Source organism: Leishmania martiniquensis, chromosome 34 (genome assembly GCF_017916325.1).
Source record: "Leishmania martiniquensis isolate LSCM1 chromosome 34, whole genome shotgun sequence".
NCBI classification, from domain to species: domain Eukaryota; phylum Euglenozoa; class Kinetoplastea; order Trypanosomatida; family Trypanosomatidae; genus Leishmania; species Leishmania martiniquensis.
Genome location: NC_090169.1, coordinates 261,811 through 279,260, shown reverse-complemented (window position 1 = coordinate 279,260; position 17,450 = coordinate 261,811). Strand labels below are relative to the sequence as shown.

Below are 17,450 nucleotides of genomic sequence, written 5' to 3'. Positions count from 1 at the left end.
GTAAAGGGAGGGGGAGGAGGAGCAGTGGCGCATGGTTTGCATAGATATAAGTGCTTCTGTGTGCTTATGTTGGCATGTGTCCAGTGGTCAGTTAAGGAGTGAGTGGTGTATGCCATCGTGCCTCACATACCCGTGCATAGACGCTAGCTTCCTCCTATGCTTGCATTACCGCAGTGCGGTTCCGCACAAGACGAGCGGTCTGCGCGGCTGCGTTGCTGTTTTTTTTTTCTCCCTGCCTCCCCTCACTTCTCCGTCAGCCTTGAGATCTTTTGCTGCAGCTCGCCCATCTCCTTTTTGAGTGTCTCAAGCTCTTTGTTTCGCTCACGCGCCGCCTCCTCGAGATTGTCCTTGTGCTCTTCCTTGAGCTGCGCGACCATGCGCTTGAGTGCCTCGACCTCGCGAGCGTGGGCGTAGCGTTCTTCTGGGGTGAGAATGTTCTTATCCATCTCAGCCTCGAGCCACCGCTCATCGTTACCTTCCTGTACCTTCTTCTTGGCGGCCTTGTTCACGTAGTCCGAGCTGAAGCGGGAAGGGATCTGACACGCCGCGGCGGAGCCGAGAGGAGCGACGGCCATGCGGCGTACAAGACTGACACAAGCAAGCCGCTGCATTGCGGAGGGGAAGACAGGGAGGTGAATAGGCAACGAAGAGCTCGTATATATATATATATATATACGTATGGAGAGGGGGCGGAAGTGAGGTGAGCGTGGAGGGGCCGTGGGCGTGGGTGTTGTTGGTGGTGAGCGAAGAATACAATGCACGAGTAAGAGAGAGAGGGACAAAAAAAAGGAAGGCGGCAAAAAATAAAAAAGGGAACGGATCAAACGAAAGGCACTCACTTTTTTTGTTGTGATAGTTGTGGTTGTGTGAAGCGGATACCGAACGGCTGCTTGGCAATCTGCACCCGACCGAAAAGAAGCACAACAGAAAAAGCGGAAAAGGAGCGAAGCGAAGGGTCGCGGCAGAGGGAAGGGGTAGAAATCTCTGCAGAGAGGGGCACACACACACATATATATATATAGGCATATATGTATATGCACGCGCACTCATGTAACATGCGTTTGGTTGTGTGTGTTTCTGTGTGGGCTAAAATGGCGATGCGCCTTCGCGACGCACCTGCCTTGCACGTCGCCTCCCCCCTTTTTCGGAACCGAGACACCGCTCGGCATTCAGTGACGCTTTCGCCGTTTCCCTTTGGTTGAAGTTTCGTGAGGATGAAGGGTGGAGCAGCATGAAGGCGAAAAGGAACGGGTGTAAGCAGAGCCGCCCCCGAGAGACGCCAAACAGTTTTACCCACCCCCCGCCCGCCCGCTTGCTGCACAGTCGCCTAGACTTAACGCCCCGTGTTGAATCGTTCCCCTCCTATCGCAGCTGCGAGCACGCTTTGGTCCAGCGTCACGGTGCCGACACTCCGGCGAGCCATGCGCTCCTTGCCCTTCTTCTGGTCGTTCCACTTTTTCTGCTTCCGTGAAATATCGCCAGCGTGTATCTTTGCCGTGACATCCTTGCGGTACGCCTTGACGGTATCGCGGGCAATGATCTTGCTCCCCACCAGCGCCTGCAGTGGCAGGTCAACGGAGGAGCGGAGCAGGTTCTCCTTGAGGGAGCCGATGATGCGTCGGGCGTGTATGCTGGCTTCATGGCGCAGACAAATTGTCGATAGCGCGGAGATGCGTGCCTTGTTGATGACAATATCCAGCTTCACCAAGTCGGCAGTCATGTAGGTGAGGTTGTCGTACTCTAGCGTGGCGTACCCGTGCGAGGTGCTCTTGACCGCCGAGAAGAAGCCGCGGGCAAGGTCTGCCAAGGGCATACGGTAGCGCACAAGCGTCCGGGCGTCGTCAATCACTCGCATATCCAGCATCTCGCCCCGAAAGGAGCTGAGCGCAGCGCTGTTGATGTCGTTGAAGTACTCGCCTGGCGTCAGCACGGTTGCGGTAACAAATGGCTCGAGGTACCCCCCGACGCCCTCGTGCGGCCACCGCCAGTTGCTGATGGAGAGAGGCTTCCGCTGTGCTGGGTCGTCGGGGTTGCAGTGCAGCTCCACGTACATGTACTGCACCTGCGGCGGTGTGACCAGCACCGCCTGCCCAAACTCTATGAGCAGCCGCTCCTTGAAGACGTGCATGTGAAGAAGACCGAGAAAGCCCAGCTGCAGGCCGGGGCCGAGCGCTGGGCACTGCAGCTGTTCCACAGTGACGGAGGGGTCATTGACGCACAGGAGATCGACTGCCTCGCGCAGCTGCGTAATAAAGACACCTTCGTCAGGGTAGAAGCCGGCGAACACGACGGGGCACACCTTCTTGAAGCCGGGGATCGGCTCCACGACGAATGCGCACTGACCGCCACTAGCATCGCGACCGCTCGCTGGGTCTGCCGGCGATGTAGGCTCTGCGCTCGGCGCAGCTGCAGCAGAGCTTGTCGCCGCCACGCTCATCGTGTGCTTGCGCGTCGGAAGCGTATAGAGGGTGTCGCCGATGCAAACGTCCCTCTTGGTTAGTCGTGGGAAGAAGACAAAACCGACCATACCCGCGGTAAGGGCCGCCGTGGGGTGCAGCGTTGGATGGATGATGCCCACTTCACGCACCTCGTGCTTCTTCCGGGAATGGAAGAAGGTGACGACAGTGCCTGGGGTGACGGTGCCATCCATGACCCGAATGAGGCCGTAGATGCCGTCCTTCGTCACACTTTGGCCGCCTGCGCCAGCAACTGGTCTGGAGGGCGATGACGACGCCATCGGCGTGCTCGCGGGCGCCAATGCAGCTGCGTCAGTCATGCCACTGCTCTCAGAGGTCCAGGAGTCAAAGAGCAAAGCGCGCAGCGGCACCAGCTCCTTCTCCACCTGCTTCTTCTCTGCACTGGTAGGGTGCATGGCTGGGAGCTGCGTCATGTCCGAGAAGCCTTCGCGACCGCGTGGGGGCGGCACTTTGTCAATAATCTGCTGGAAGAGCTGTTCGATACCCTGCTTGCTCTTCGCACTCGTCAGCACAACTTCGTGGCTAAGCAGCCCAGTGCTGTCTTCCAGCTGTAGCAGCGTCTTTTCCACCTCCGCGTCACTCATGGCGCTGTCCATCTTTGTCAGCACCGGTATGATCGCGAGATTCTGTTCAAGTGCCGCATAGAACTGTGCCATGGTCTGTGCCTCGACGCCCTGCCGCACGTCCACCAGCAGCGCCGCACCTTCAGTGGCGCAGAGGCTACGCGACACCTCGTACTGAAAGTCGACGTGCCCGGGGGTGTCGATGAGGTTCAGCAGATACTGCGCGCCCGTCTCTCGCACGGTGAGGAGTACACTGCAGGTCTGCGCTTTGATCGTGATGCCACGCTCCTTCTCCACCTGGAGGCGATCTGTAAAGGTGCCGGTGGCCCCGTCTGGTGGCAGCAGATTCGAGAAGCGGAGCATCGCGTCAGAAAGTGTTGTCTTGCCGTGGTCGACATGCGCCACCACACTCACGTTGCGGATGCGTGCCTGAGGAAAGCGCTTCATCAAGTTTTTCTTGAAGGCAACCTCATCCGCGGGGTTACGCGGCAGCAACTGCGGTGTGCCGACGAGACGGTGCGCGTCCTCCGGTATGGCGTAGCGAGACACATACAGGTCTTCGCCGTGCTCCGGTGCCGTGGCAGCATCAACGGTGGAGGAAGAAGAGACGCTGCAGTACCTTCGAGGCTCCGCCAGTAGAGGCGTAATGCACCACCCTTTTCCGGGGCCTGCACAGACGATGAGGCGCCGTGCACAGAGACTCTGACACCACATCGCTCTGCATGCACTTCTGTGGTGGGCAGTCCGACATCGCAGAAAACTGGAAGACGGTGCAAAGGAGACGCCGCTGCTCCGTGCGCCGCACCACTTCATGGCGTTCTGCGGGCGCTGAATACGAGAACAAGCCACCGAAAATATCAGCGCCCCGCCTTTCTTCCTCTTCCCTCCCCTCCTCCCGTTCCGCTTAAAAAAAGAGAGGATGAGCCACACAGTCGCACACACACAGAGCGAAAGGTCCTCCACACTCTGCTGTGCGCACTTGTCCCTCGCCCCTCGGTGCCAGAACCTGGAGCCGTCAAGGGCTTTCTTCCACACGGCAGCAACGACGCCCTTCGGAGAGACGTGAGCGCGTTCCCTTCTTTTGCTTTTTTGTTGCTGTGGCGTTTGTGTCCGTTGTGTGTCCTCAACGATATCTCCAAGATACACACCGTGAGACCTTCCTACAGGCACGCGTGCATGCAGGTGCACACGTGAAACCTCCGTGGAGGAGGGTATATAAGTACTGAAACTCAAAAGGGTGAGATACATGCAGTGTGTGTGTGTGTGGAGGGGGTTCGAAAGGGAGATTCAGATGAGTGCGTCATGTGCCGCCTGGAATCCCCTCCCCCCTTCCTTCCCCCCGGTGGCGAACCGGTGCATCGACGGGTGGCCGCCTCGCGCCAGCGTGGCCTCTGCGTGCTCCGGAGGGCAGATTAGTGGAATGGGGAAGGGGGAAGAAGCCCCTCGACATACCTTCTCGCGTCTCGGCAGCCATTCAGCAGGTGCGCAGCAGATAAGCGACTCAAGCATACTTGGCGAGCTCGCTTGCGGACTACTTTCTTTGCTCCTCGGTGTGCACCTGTGCATGTATTGTCTTGAACTATCGTCTTCGCCAGTCGAGCGTGGAGCCTCTCCACCTCCCCCAGCACACACGCGTCAAGAGGCTCGACGTTTTGTCGTGCTCAGGTACCGTACGTACATCTAGCTCCACACACACACACACACACACGTCAACATATGGAAGCCGTTGCGGCATCCGAAGCGAAAGAAAGCGGAAAAGGTCAAAAAAAACTAAACGGACCGTTTCGTACAACACCAGTGCCACCAGCGTCACGTTTATCGATACACAGATACGAGCGAAGACGCATTGCAGCCAAGAGCAAGAGCGACTGATGTACGCGCCTACTTCTCTTCCGTTTTCTCTCTCTCTCTGTGTAGGAGTCAGGAGTTGAAAAGGACGGCAAAGGCGCGGCCATTCCCCCCTCATCGCGCCTCCCCTTCCCCTATCACGCGTGTATGTACATCAGTGAGAGGCGAAAAAGAAAAGAGAGAAGAGATTGTGTGTGTGTGTCTGCAAAGGGGAGGGGAGAAGGGAATGGCCGAGCAAAGGCAAAGACACACTATAGGCGATCTCGAAGTCAATAGAAGGCACATGTTACATCTAAGTGGTTGCTGCCATCCACAGAGGTGTGCGTGCGTCTGCGTGAGGGAAGGGGAGGGGAGTGAAGGGGGCACGCAGGGTGCGGCATCGAGAGGGTAAAGAGAAAAGACAGGCAATACCTAGAGAGAGAGGGAGGGAGGGGGAGGGGGGTAGGTAGGCAAGGGCAACAGATGGGGCAAAGAAGAACCGCCTTGTACCCAACGAAGCCGAGACGCACCTTTCGCTCATCTGTTTGATGTAGCAGGAGCCAAGTGGAAACAGACGCCCCGCGTTAGGAGTGCCGCCTGCCTCACGGCAGGCGCTCGCACCTACTCGATACATACACGCAGTTCCTCCACGACTCGCACGCGTGAGCCGACGCGGGAGAAGCGCCAGCCATGCCCAACCTCTGTGCGCAAAGCAAGGCGCTCCAGTTAAGGCTTGCGAGGAGCCTGCAGGGTCGGCTCATCCAGCGGAAGCTTACGGAGGCTTCGCGCGATCATTGCCTGCCGCTGTTGGTGCCGCTGCGTCACGGGCACAGTGTGGCGCGATGGCGGCGCCGCGGGGTTAAATGCGAGAGCCGGGAGTCGCTCATGGGTGGCGGCGCTGACAGATTCCATGAGTGAGGCATAAGGCGTGTGGTAGCTGCCCAGCACACAGGGCGCGTTACTGGGCAGGATGTTGCTGCTCTGCGCTTCACCCACCGACGTTACTGTGTGCACGGCGTCGAACTGCTGCGCCAGAGGCATGGTGGAGGTGATGAGCTGCTGCCGCTGCAGCTGCTCCGTTGCGAAGCGAGCCGAAAGCCGCGAAGCCAGCTTGGATGCGGAGAGTGAGAGTCTGCCACCACCGACCAGATCGCTCTTGCGAGTGACGGAGTAGCACCGCTGTGACTTCCACATACCCTTTACAGCGCCTGGACGACCGTCCGCCAGCCGCCCGACCGGCTGTCGCAGCTGTGTAACAAGGAGGCGGCTGTACAGCTGCGACTCGCGCACCTGCTGCACCTGTGCCCCGAGATCAATAATCTGATTGAGCTCTCCGGCACGAACGGCGGCCTCTTGCGCTGCAGTGCGAAGCACTCGCTGGTCTGGCGTTGTGGGCCGCCACGCCGTCGCGTCGTTACCAGCGTGGCCACCAGAGTCACCATTCTCGGAGGTCGCCTCCGCATGAAACGAACGGCACCCGAGGGCGACCTCGGCCATGGCCACGATGATTTCGTCCACACACAACGCCGGAAGCGCGGCGATCTGGACCAGGAAGGACCGCTCTAGCGAGGAGAGGCGCACCCCCATCGACGGAGCTTCAAATGCCGATGCCTCTGCGGTGCGAAGCGAGTCGAACCCGACGGTGGACAGGCACCCGTACACTTTGATGCACAGCCCCAGCGCGCCGTCGATGAGAAGGGCAATCTGCTGCTCCGGCGGCACGGCAGAGTGTCTGCTGCTGCGGGCGAGAAGCTTCTCCATGTATGCAAGCATACTCGCGTCCGGCACGCCCTCGTCTTTCGTTCTCGACGCCATTTCTGGCACCGTCTCGGAGTGCAGGTAACGGTAACAGTTGCGAATGGAGTCCGCCGGCACTGCCCCCAGCTTGGCGCGCCGGCGCAACAGGCGGCACACATACTCCTCTTTCAACGCGGCACGTAGAGCTGGCCGCAGCTGCACCCGAAGAAGCTCTAAACCAGACGAGTTCCCAGGGATATCGGTGACGCTGCCCAGTGCGCCGCCACCCTCTGGAGCAGGCATCTTTGCCGCCCAGAGGCACAGAAACAGCTGCACCGCCCCAATGCCCTCAGCGCTGGGCAGCCGGCACTCGTACACGTCGGGGGTGAGTGGAGAGAAAGCGATTCGACTGCTGCGCCACGCGGCGAAGGCGCCGATGGCGCGCGGGCAACGCTGCAAAAGATCACACAACAGCGTTGTGGCGTAGTACAGTACGCCCTCTTGCTCCTTATGATCTGCGGTACCGACAGCAGCGCTGACACAGCTATCGGCCACCATCAGGCGCGCGTGCCGGGAGGCCTGGCGAACGAGACCGTGCGCCAGTGCGTAGGCCTCTATCAGGTCCAGTACTCCATGCACCCCGCCAGAGTCGACAAAGCGCACCTCGGTGACATTGCAGCCCATCACTATGGCACGAAAAACGTCCAGCAGGAGGAGGAAGGTGTCACCATAGCGCGCCAGGCGTTCCACCTCCTCCGCCGTGAGTTGCGGAGCGGCTCTTGCGCCGGCGCCACGCTGCCGCCCTGGACGTGATGGCAAACAGAGGCGCATTACATGTCGAAGCCATGCCGTGAGCAAGTCCACTCCGCCCTGCTCCGCGAAAAGATTCGGAACGCACAGCACCTCCGAGGGCGTGCCGCTCAGGAGTGCGTGGCCATGCGGCAGGGCTGAAGCCTCATTCGACGTGCAGGACGCCGACACACCATCGCTTGCCGCCCTCGATGACGCGGCTGGATGACAGTGGTCGCTCGCGGCGATGACGTCCTCGTTTACCTCTAGCGGACCCATGGAGGATCCGGATGACGACACGTTCGACGTGGATAAGCCCGCTTCGTCGTGCAGTTGCCGATTCGCTATGACACAGCCCCGCAGAGGGGCTCTGTCGTGCCCGAGGCTTCCTCGCCGGCTCGCGCCAGAGGTAAACGCGGCGGCGGCGGCGGCTACCGCCGCGGTGGAGGCCGCCTCGTGTGATGCCATCTCGTTTTCCCCGTCGTGGAGGTCACCGGCATCGACAACATTCTTGCCTGTCACGTCCAGCGCCTGCTCGCGCATTGCTTCCTCTTCTGCCGGAGTGGCATCCCCGATGCAGCGCAGCAGGTACCATGCGACAAGGGCCGACTGGGTGACCGATTGCGGTAGCCAGTTCCAGCGCACTTCAGCGGATGGTGGCATTGCCGCCGCCCAGTCAGCGTAGTTGTCCCCGCGCATGGAGCGGTGGGTTGATTCCCACTGTGGAGACATCGAAGCCGCCGACGCGGCGACGGAGGAGATGAGGGGCGGCAACGCTCCTGGAACACCCACAGCGTCGACGTAAACGTTCACTTCCTGGATGAGCTTCACTAGGAACAGGATGAGTGACCGGGCGTGCTGCGTCAGGGCCGTCTGAACACGCTCCAACTCTCGGCTTGCGTAGGCACCTGAGGGACCGCGCGCTTCGCCGATGTCGCTCGGCCCCGCGATGGCGGCCAGGGTGATGAGGGCCCACCGCTTCACAGATTCCGCCTCGGGTGGCGCGTTAAGCAAATAGTGGAGCGCCACCGGAACACCACCGGCATCGATGAAGTGCTTGTCAGCTCCATAAAGTACCCTTGATGTGTCGTCATCTGTACCGTTCACATCGCTGGCAGCGTACTTCGTGTCGTTGCCCAAGTTGCACTCGTCAACAGATGCACACGATACGCACGGCGACGGAGCACTCTCTCGCTGCTGCGGCTGTGGCGCCACCAACACCTGGTTGCGCGGATGATGGTAGCGGGCCTGCAGCCCACCCGATTTCGTGCGTAAGTGCTGTGTGAAGAGGATCATGGATGTGAGAAGCTGCCAGGCCTCCGCCTCCAAGCGCAGAAGTTCCTCTTGCGTCCAGGCCACCACGGCCGCCTCGTCCGTGCGCATGTCGACGTACATGAGCAATACATCCACGAAGCCGAGCTGCGACAGCTGCATCCCCCAGAGGGCCGCCGTGACAGCTCCGTCGCAGGGGTTTTCCTCTGCGACATATTGGAGGGAGGCAGTATGCTCTTCTTGAAAGGACAGCGCCGTGCCCACCGTCGGGGCGGCGCTGCGCTTGTGGCGAATGTATTCGCGGTAGGTGAGGTGCGCCAGCTGCCAGCTGCAGTGAGCAGCGAGAAGCTGCCAGCCGTAAACCTTGAAGTCGAGCAGCTCGCGGCGACGGGCCACAGAGGTGGCGATGGATTGGAAGCGCAGCGCGTGCCGGCGCGCGGCGTCGAGCGAGAGCAGCGCCGCTGGAAAAGTTTCGACGCCATCAGAACCGGTGGACTGAAAGGCTGCGGTGGCCGTGGCCGTGACTGAGTACGCGGTTGTGGTGAGCTCAGCCCCACACGTTGTCTCGAATAACAGTGCCACGGTGGCGTTGATCGCCTCCACCGTGGCGGCGCTGAGTGTAAGCGGCGTGGTGTGAGTCTCGGCCATAGGCGGAGAGGTGGCAGGGCAGACGAGCGACTCAAAAGATACTCGTTGTACTCCGCTCTCCGCGGCACGACGTGCGCCGAGCTCGTCTTCCACATATTGAATGTCGTAGCGAAGTAGGGAAGCGAGGAGGCACACGAGATCGTCACGCAGCTCGCAGTGCATGGCACTGTGGCCCTCGTTGAACTGTTGGAGTAGGGCAAGAAAGAGATCCATGGCTGGGGGGCTCGCTTCTCCTCCTTTGACGCCCGCCTCGCCTTCGCAACGGCCGTCACAAGCTCCGGCGAAGCCAGCAGCGTCCATCGAGCCGTACAAGAGCTGGCGCGCGGATTCGCGCGGTGCCAACAACGTTGCGCCCCACAGCACATCGACACACAACTGTGCATACGATGCGGCACGGCAGGCGAGAGGGCTGGCTGCGGAGATCATCGACAACGTGCGAAGGACCACAGGGATGAGCAGAGGGGGCAGCAGTCGCTTGTGAGGCGTGGCCTGTGGACTGGCCTTCGTGGTCTCACGCTGCTCAGCGGCTATGATTTGGTGGGCGACGCAGAGCACCACGTAAAGTTGGTCACCGGGACCACTGCCATCTGTGCCGCTGCGACCTCCTGGGGAAGACCCCGGCGCCCCGAATGGGCCGCCCTCTGCCTTGACATTCACTCCTCCTCCCCTCACTGCTAAGCCACTCATTAGCCCCTTTTCCGCTGCGAGCACGGCGAGCGTACACGACCACTGGTGTGTCACATCCTCGAAGACTGATACGATGTCCAGCTGCTCAGGTCCCACCTTCCATGCTTCCACTGACCTCAATGACTTTGCCTTGCAAGGCTGTTGCCCATGGCGCGGCGCGTTCGTCGGCGCTTCCGCAGTGCTGTCGGCACCGTCCAGGTATCTGGAGAGGAGTCGTGAAATACCTTTCCAAGCAGCCATACGCACAGCCTGGAGGTCCAGTGCCGCTGACGCGGCGACGCTTGTGTGATGACCGGATGAGGGGCTGTGGGAGTCAAGAGTGGCACCACATTCAGCGGTAGAAACCACGTTGCTATTAACGCCCTGGGTGATCGACAGCAGCGCACGTAGCAGGTCCCTCACGGCGGTTGCTTGACACTGCTGGTCACTCAGCGTGAGACACACCAGCGGCGTGGCGGTGCAGCGCTCAATGAGCGCACAGAGGGCATCCGGAAAGGAGCGTATTGCCACTATCGGGGTAGATGACGCCGCAAGCGGCGACACTCCCGCTTCCGCTGCTGGTGTGAAGGAGTGCGCGGCGTTTGCGCCAGAGGCGCTCGAGACTGTGGTCGCGGCTGCAACAGCACCAGGCATCCTCATTGCACCCTCTGCGGTCGCGGCTGCGCGGGAAGTGGCCATGAAGGTCTCCCAGATCTCCATCTCGGCGGCAGTACGCTCATCCTCTGTGACGTCCTCACCAGCGTCCTCCCGCACTTCTCTCAGCCCCTTAGCAGGCTGGTCAATGAGGGGAGGGAGAAGGCTCTCGATGGGCACCGCAATACCACGACATTTCTCTCTACTACGGTCGGAAGTGCTGCCAAACGCCGTCTCGTGACAGCACGAAAAGTGTGCACCGGTCAGCGCTGCCGCACCATGGCGTCTCCGCCCGCTGCTGTGCGGATTGTCGTAAACGTCACTTTCTCCCTTGACGATTGCAGCGGCACAGCCGTGCATGAGATCGAGGACGCCGCCCTCCACCGCCCGCGGCGTAAGACCGGCCGCTAGGTCACTGTCGAGTAGCTCTGCGAGCAGAAGTAAGAGTCGCTCGTAGTTGCCAGCCTGCTGGATGGGTTTGAGCTGCGCGGCCACCTGCGCCACTTGCGACTCCAAGTACTTCCCCACGAGGCTGGGTGTTGCTGCCGCCTTGTCGGGCGCCCAGGCCACAAACGCCGGTAGCTGGGCAACGTGACGCACGGCAGCCTCAATTTGCATGCTCCGTGTTCGTGCTGACTGCCCGGCTACGCCGCCAGCCAACACCTCCTTCGATTTTTTCTTGGCCGTTGCCGCGCCGCGCTGAGGCCAGACATTTTGTTCAGCGGCGCGGGCTGCTCCTGAGGTCCGCATGTATAAAGGCGTCCACAGACGCGCACACGAGCGTGGATAAGCGAGAGAATCGATGAGAACGAAAGCAACACACACACACACACACTTTCCCCTCGCTGCCTTTCGTACTCCCAGCTCGACGCGGCGGTGAGGCGAGCGAGAGGAGATGTCGATGCCAGGAGAAAGACGATGTATGTATGCGAGGGAGTGGGATGTGGGGGTGGGGCTGGCAGCTGCACTGCTACACGCTCCTTAAGTGCTACAGATGTTCGATGGAGATGCACATGCGTTCCTTAAAAACAGCAACAGGGGAGCGCTCTAGGGGGAGGGGAGGGGGAGGCGACTCGAGAGAGCTACTACGAGCGTGCACGCACAAGCTTCCGTAAGCTGTAACACACCTCGACTTGAAGAGCGCCTCAGCAGGACGAGGAAGAGGTGATGGAGGCAGGAGAATAGGACAAATCTAAACGTTGATGGAGGCTGCCTTTCCTTCGTCCGTACGAAGTGAGGGGGGAGAGGGATGGAAGAGGGCGAGCAAGCATATTCGTTCCCATTGATCCGAGCTCTGGGTGGGTGTGTGGTGTATGCGGCCGTGCCCCTCCCACGGAGGCCATACCCGCAGGAGTTCAGTGTTTTTTTTCCTTCGTGCAGGCACAGAGATACGCGCACAAGCACGGTGTCTGTGCATGAAGGAGAGTGCGGTGGCAACTCTCCTTCCAGCTCCTTGTCGCATCGGTAGGAGGTAGAACAGGGCTCGAACAGCGGTGGTGTGGAACACTTTCTGAAGCCACGGTCAGTCGCAGTAGCGAGGGGGAGAGAGAGAGAAGGCACCCGAGCCTCACCAAGGTGCTTTCTCAGAGGGAGAAGAGAGGAGCGGCGCCGATAAGCCACCAGCACACATACCGGTGGGTGACCAGCTCTTTTCCACTGAAGTAAGCGTCAGATGGTCGATCGCCCCGCCCCCTCCGTCCCACCCCGCTGTATCGCTTCTTCTCTCCCCCTCGATTTAATCACACCATTATGCCTCCCGGGAGAGGTGTACAACGACGAACGAAGGAAGGAAACGGTTGCGTTTTTCTGTTCGGCCTCAGCGTGCCCATTCCCTCCCACACGGGGAAGGCGTCCGCCTCCGCTCTCCGCCCCACCACCGAGCAACGGTCGCGGCGCCTCAGACTCAGCACACACACCAGCAGGCAGCCAGGGCCGCGTGAGAGACGCTCGAGTCATGCTGACACTCTGCACGTCATGTCGGTGCCACAGACGGGGGCGCTTCGCCCTGCCAGCACCAGAGACGGCTCCCCCTTTCGCAGGGGTGCAGGGGGTGGACGGCTTGAGCGGCTCTCTCTCCCTCCCCTCCACACACACACACACAGAGACGCACGCGCCGAGGTGTGTGTGTGTGTGTGCTCAGCGCGTCATCAGGGATTTTACCACACACCACGAGCCAAAGCGCGGAGCTGTCGTAAACGTCATAAAGGACACTCCTGGATAGAGGGAAGAGCGGTGTCGCACGAACTTGTGTCCGCCTGAAGGAGCAGCGAACGATGCAGCGGTGATGTAAGTGTGTGTGTGTGTGTCAGAGACAGCGAAACGAGGTTTGGTGGGCTCTGCACCGGAGGCGCAGTCGTGATACGATGGCAGAAGGCAGCGGTGGACGAGAAGCAAGCAGAAAGAGAGCCCAAGGGTATTCATGCCTCCTATCGCCGACCTGCGTGCGACCTATCTGTGATGTTGCTATTCATCGGATGCGCCCTTCCCTCCTCCCACTCGCACGGCTCTCAGTCTCTTTCCCCACCCACCCCACCCCCGCGGGTTCCTCTTCAGAGACCTTCTCTACTCTAAAAGGCAGCTCGATTCAAAAAGGGATACGAGAGGCAACACCTCAAGAGAGATGCTGGTGTGAAAGAGTGTCCAAAGACTGGGCTGAGAAGCGAGTTGCTGTGTCCTACCCCCTTTCCCCTCAGTTCCTCTCCTGACACTGCTGTTGCGCGTTGCGTTTGTGCATTATTTTTCTTGGAACTATCACTTTAAAGAAATACAGCGCCGGTGCGAGTGGGGAGGCGCACAAGAGTGCTTTAGAAGGTCTAAACACACACACACACACACTTACCTCTGCACAGAGAAGCTGACGTGGCTATGCAGCTGCGGAGCGGGGAGGTGGGGAAGGGCCATGCAGTGAGACCCGCGTACTGGGCACTGACTCAAACAGAGAAACGTCAAGAAAGAGGAGAGAGGAGCCGTGAGTGCAGGAAAGCAATCGTACAACATCACCAGACAGAGAGCCAGTGAAAGGCAGGGGGAGAGAAAGAGACATCCCCAATACACAATAACAAAAACTGAGAGGTAACGGAAAGGCACAGAGACATCTCGCCACGTAAAGTGAGGCAGGCAGACGAAGTAGAGGGAGAGAAGACGACGCAGCGCAGGCATGCATATATGTATGTGTGGAAGTTCTCCAGTGCTCATGGGCCGACAGGCACGGCACCGAGAGAAAAAAAAGGCGTCCAGAAGAAGAAATATCCACCATTAAACACGACACCAACATCAGGCAGACAAAGAGCTGACAACAGAGAGAGAGATGATACGACCAGGCTCATTGGGAAGATTTGAAGAGCCGTACCCTTGACACACACACACAGGAAAAAGAAAAAAACAGCAAAGTCGACGTGGCCAACTGTGCACAAAGGATCTTAGCTGAAGTGTGAGGAGTGCGAGAGGGCCAGCAGTCAAAGAGAGAAAAAGAAAAAAGGGGGTAGTCAAGACGGGGGAGGAAGAGGAGGGTGTGTGAAGAGCTACGTGCTGCGTACGCGTATGTGCCCCTTGAGGAAGGATACCCTTTTGACTGTGTCCGTGTTGTTGAACATTTCTTTTTTTTGTCGTTTTCTTTTACTCTTTTTCTTCTTTACCTGTGTGGGATTCAGTTCTTTCAGAGAGGGAGAGAGGGAGGGAGAGAAAGAAATATCTGAGGGAAAGGAGCGAACGAAGCGAAAGGTGAAAGGTAAAACAAACAGAAAAAACGATCACAGACGCGCTCCTTTGTCGAATGTCCACCCAACAGACAGAATAGTGAATTCAAAATGTGAAAAGAGAAGAGTAAAGATGAGAGAAGAGAGAGAGAAAAAAAACACACAGGCAGACAGAGACAGGCAGAGCGAGAGAGAGAGGAGGTGAGCAAAGCAATTTTGAGGAAAAAATGCGCGCGCGTGTGTGTGTGGTGGCGTGAAAAGAGAGAGAAAAAACTTTCTGACCTGTGTATTTCGTTTTGTGTTGCTATGCTCACACACGCATGCCTTTCCCTCCTCCCCCTCCCTTCTCCCCCACCCCGAAGGAGCTTGTATGCGTCCTCGCGCACGCCCCTATCCACGTCGCTCGTGCCGCTTCCCTCCCCCTTCTCTACAATCCAGATGGCCGCAGCGGAGTCGTGCACGGGCATGTAGTGCCAGGCGTTAGGGCACACAGCACCTGCAAGGAAGGAGAATGAGCACGTGCGAAGAAAAAAATATATATCGAAAAATAGAAACGATTCGACAACGTCAAGAGGCCCTCTGTTACGCACTTACATAACATACACGGAGGGGAGAAGTCACTGAACAACAACAAAAAGAAAACTGCACCACGTTAGGGGGCGAGGGGGTGGGTGGGGAGGGAAGAGGGAGAGGGGCACGTAAAAAGATACAACGGAAAAAAATAAAGATCGTGCAGGAAAATAGTGAATCCAGAGGAAACATACCGAACGAGGGGGTACCTGTGCCTCGTGCATGGGTGTATTTTTTGACGGGTGCGCGCGACAGCAACAGCAACGTGTGTCTGTGTCTCTGCACCCACGTAGACAGGGGGCATACGACATGGAGGAAAGGGCTACACTGTTGTTGCGGAGCCCTTTCTCACACTCAAAGCAGCGGTGAGGGAGGAGGACGCGCACACACACACACATACAAGGAGACGGCGGGGTGAGAAGCCAGCGAGGAGATGAATCGTGAGAGGCGGAAGAGGAGGGAGGGCCTGCGCGGCGTGTAGACGCGGAGCGCAGTCGGCTTCTGCGCTTTTTTTGTTCTCTTCGTTCGTTCCCTAAACGCACAGGCCCTCCTCCCCCTCCTCCCTTACGGAAAGACGTGTACCTCAGCAGCGGTGTTCGGGCTGGCAATGGGGATCGACGGGACAAACCGGCTCGTAGGCGTCGAGCTCTTATGGTGGGCAGCACTACCTTGTCCGTAGTGGTTGCTGCCCCCCGCGAAGATAACATCGATGCCGGCCTTGCGCAGGGCAGCGACGCCGTTCGCCTTGATGTCCTCGTGCTGCATGCGCATGCTTAGTACCACCTTTGTAAGAGTGGATGCCTTTGCAAGGCACTCCACATTCGTAATCCCAGCGCAGTCTTCGAGGTGAATAGCCGTTAACGCAGGGCAGGCCGAGATGCGGGCAAGCTCTTCGTTGTTAATGCCAGTGTTCGTGAGGCGCATCGTCTTGAGCCGCTTCAGCGAGGTGATGTGGGCCCCCAAGCTCGCCAAGGACTCGCAGCCTTCCGCATCCAGCATCTCCAGTGACTCAAATGCCTTTGCAGTGTTGGGAATGCCTAGCATCCAGTTTAGATCCCTAAGCTGCGTGTTGTCCTTGCAGTTGAAGTTTTTCAAGGCTGTGACATGTGGCAAATTAGAGAGGTCAAGCTGACGGAACCGGATGCCATCCACGTTCAGTGTGAGCAGATTCTGACCGATGCCGGCGAGTACGTCGGCGATAGTGGCGGGGTCGATGCTCTCAGAGTAGCGGCAGTAGAGAAGCTTCAGCTCCGACAGGCTCCTTAAGCTCGACACGCCCGTCAGCTGCTGACAGCTGTTGATGGCGAGGCGGCTCAGCTGGTTGCACCCGTGCGCGATCGCATCCAGCGAGGCGGTGCCGATCATGGTGCCGGACAGGTTTAGGTCAAACATGAGTGAGAGCTGCGCGATGGGGCGCGCGTCTGTTACGCGGTCACACCCACAGAGGTTTAGCCGACTAAGGCGTGTGTTGTGCATTGCAATCATGCGCACCGCACTATCGTCGACGCAGGGTGAGCATCCCTGCAGGTTCAGGAGCCACAGATTCTGCAGACGTGCGATGGCGTTCAGGCTTGTGATGCCTTTGCAGCCCTTTAGGCACAACACACGAATCTTAGTCTGTTGGCAGGTCTGCTCGAGTGTCTCTGTGGTGCTCTGCAGCGGGTCCAGTGTTACAGCACAGCTACGCTGCAGGCTGTTCATGCTCGCGTTCATGCCGTCACCGCTGGCCCCGTTCATGGCCGGGTCCGAGAACCCAAACGCCTTCTGAAGAAGCGAGTTGCTCATCTTGGCCGACGACGAGGCTGACGGGCCTGGCATCATCGACGACGCAAAGGCGACTTCGGACTGCCCGTTCATGAAGGGCAGCCCAGGGCCGGCAGAGTTGGGGTTGCTGACACCTGCGATCACGCCAGGGAAGGCGGGAAGGTTACTGGTGGGGGACACCATGAGGTTACTGTGCATCAAGGTCATGGTGGCCGCCGCCGCTGCAGCCTCAGAGCTTGCGTTGCTGCCAGCAGCCGCGCCACCGTAGGCCAGCACACCCATGCGCTGGAGCTCGTCCTCCAGCTGCTTCGACGCCTTGCCGTCGTCCGAGCCCGCCCCGTTAGGTGGAGAGGCAGCAGACAGGTCGGACGGCTGGTAGAAGTACATGCTTGCTGGGATTGGTGTCGGCATGGTGGGCATCGGCGCGACGTTAGCAGCGGCAGGCGGCATTCCATACGGAACGCCTGGGTAGGCCCGAAAAGATGCGGGGAGTGCGGCTGCCATGACTTGGGCAGATAGCATTGCTACCTGCCGTTCCAAAGTATCGACGCGCATCTGTAGCATCTGCATGCTGTTGTTTTGCATAGCCTCAAAAACGCCTCGAGCCAGCTGTAGCGACTGTTGCTGCTGCTGTTGCGGCTCCCAAAAGCTCTCGCGGGTGTGCGCAGGGTCGGACATTTTTGTTTTAGGTTCTCCGTTTACGTCTGCTCCCAGAGCGCCGATTAGGAAGAGTGTTTGAGGGATCGAAAACACAAACCAACGGAGGAGCAGCGGCGCCGGGAGGGGTG

General features: G+C 59.2%; 4 protein-coding genes across 4 annotated transcripts; all 4 read right to left on the bottom strand.

The window, feature by feature from the left end:
* Positions 1-242: 242 nt before the first annotated feature.
* Positions 243-611, bottom strand: LSCM1_02119 (uncharacterized protein; the record flags this gene model as incomplete). Its single annotated transcript, XM_067319708.1, has 1 exon — positions 243-611. The coding sequence occupies one exon, from the start codon at positions 609-611 to the stop codon at positions 243-245; it is 369 nt and encodes a 122-aa protein (XP_067175083.1).
* Positions 612-1,333: 722 nt separating this feature from the next.
* LSCM1_02118 (uncharacterized protein) lies at positions 1,334-3,853 on the bottom strand (the record flags this gene model as incomplete). The annotated part of the gene is made up of 1 exon (XM_067319707.1): positions 1,334-3,853. One exon carries the CDS (start codon positions 3,851-3,853, stop codon positions 1,334-1,336), a length of 2,520 nt encoding a protein of 839 aa, XP_067175082.1.
* A 1,740-nt stretch (positions 3,854-5,593) lies between these two features.
* Positions 5,594-11,383, bottom strand: LSCM1_02117 (uncharacterized protein; the record flags this gene model as incomplete). The annotated part of the gene is made up of 1 exon (XM_067319706.1): positions 5,594-11,383. The coding sequence occupies one exon, from the start codon at positions 11,381-11,383 to the stop codon at positions 5,594-5,596; it is 5,790 nt and encodes a 1,929-aa protein (XP_067175081.1).
* Positions 11,384-15,462: 4,079 nt separating this feature from the next.
* On the bottom strand, positions 15,463-17,340 carry LSCM1_02116 (uncharacterized protein; the record flags this gene model as incomplete). Its single annotated transcript, XM_067319705.1, has 1 exon — positions 15,463-17,340. One exon carries the CDS (start codon positions 17,338-17,340, stop codon positions 15,463-15,465), a length of 1,878 nt encoding a protein of 625 aa, XP_067175080.1.
* Between the last annotated feature and the right edge of the window lie 110 nt (positions 17,341-17,450).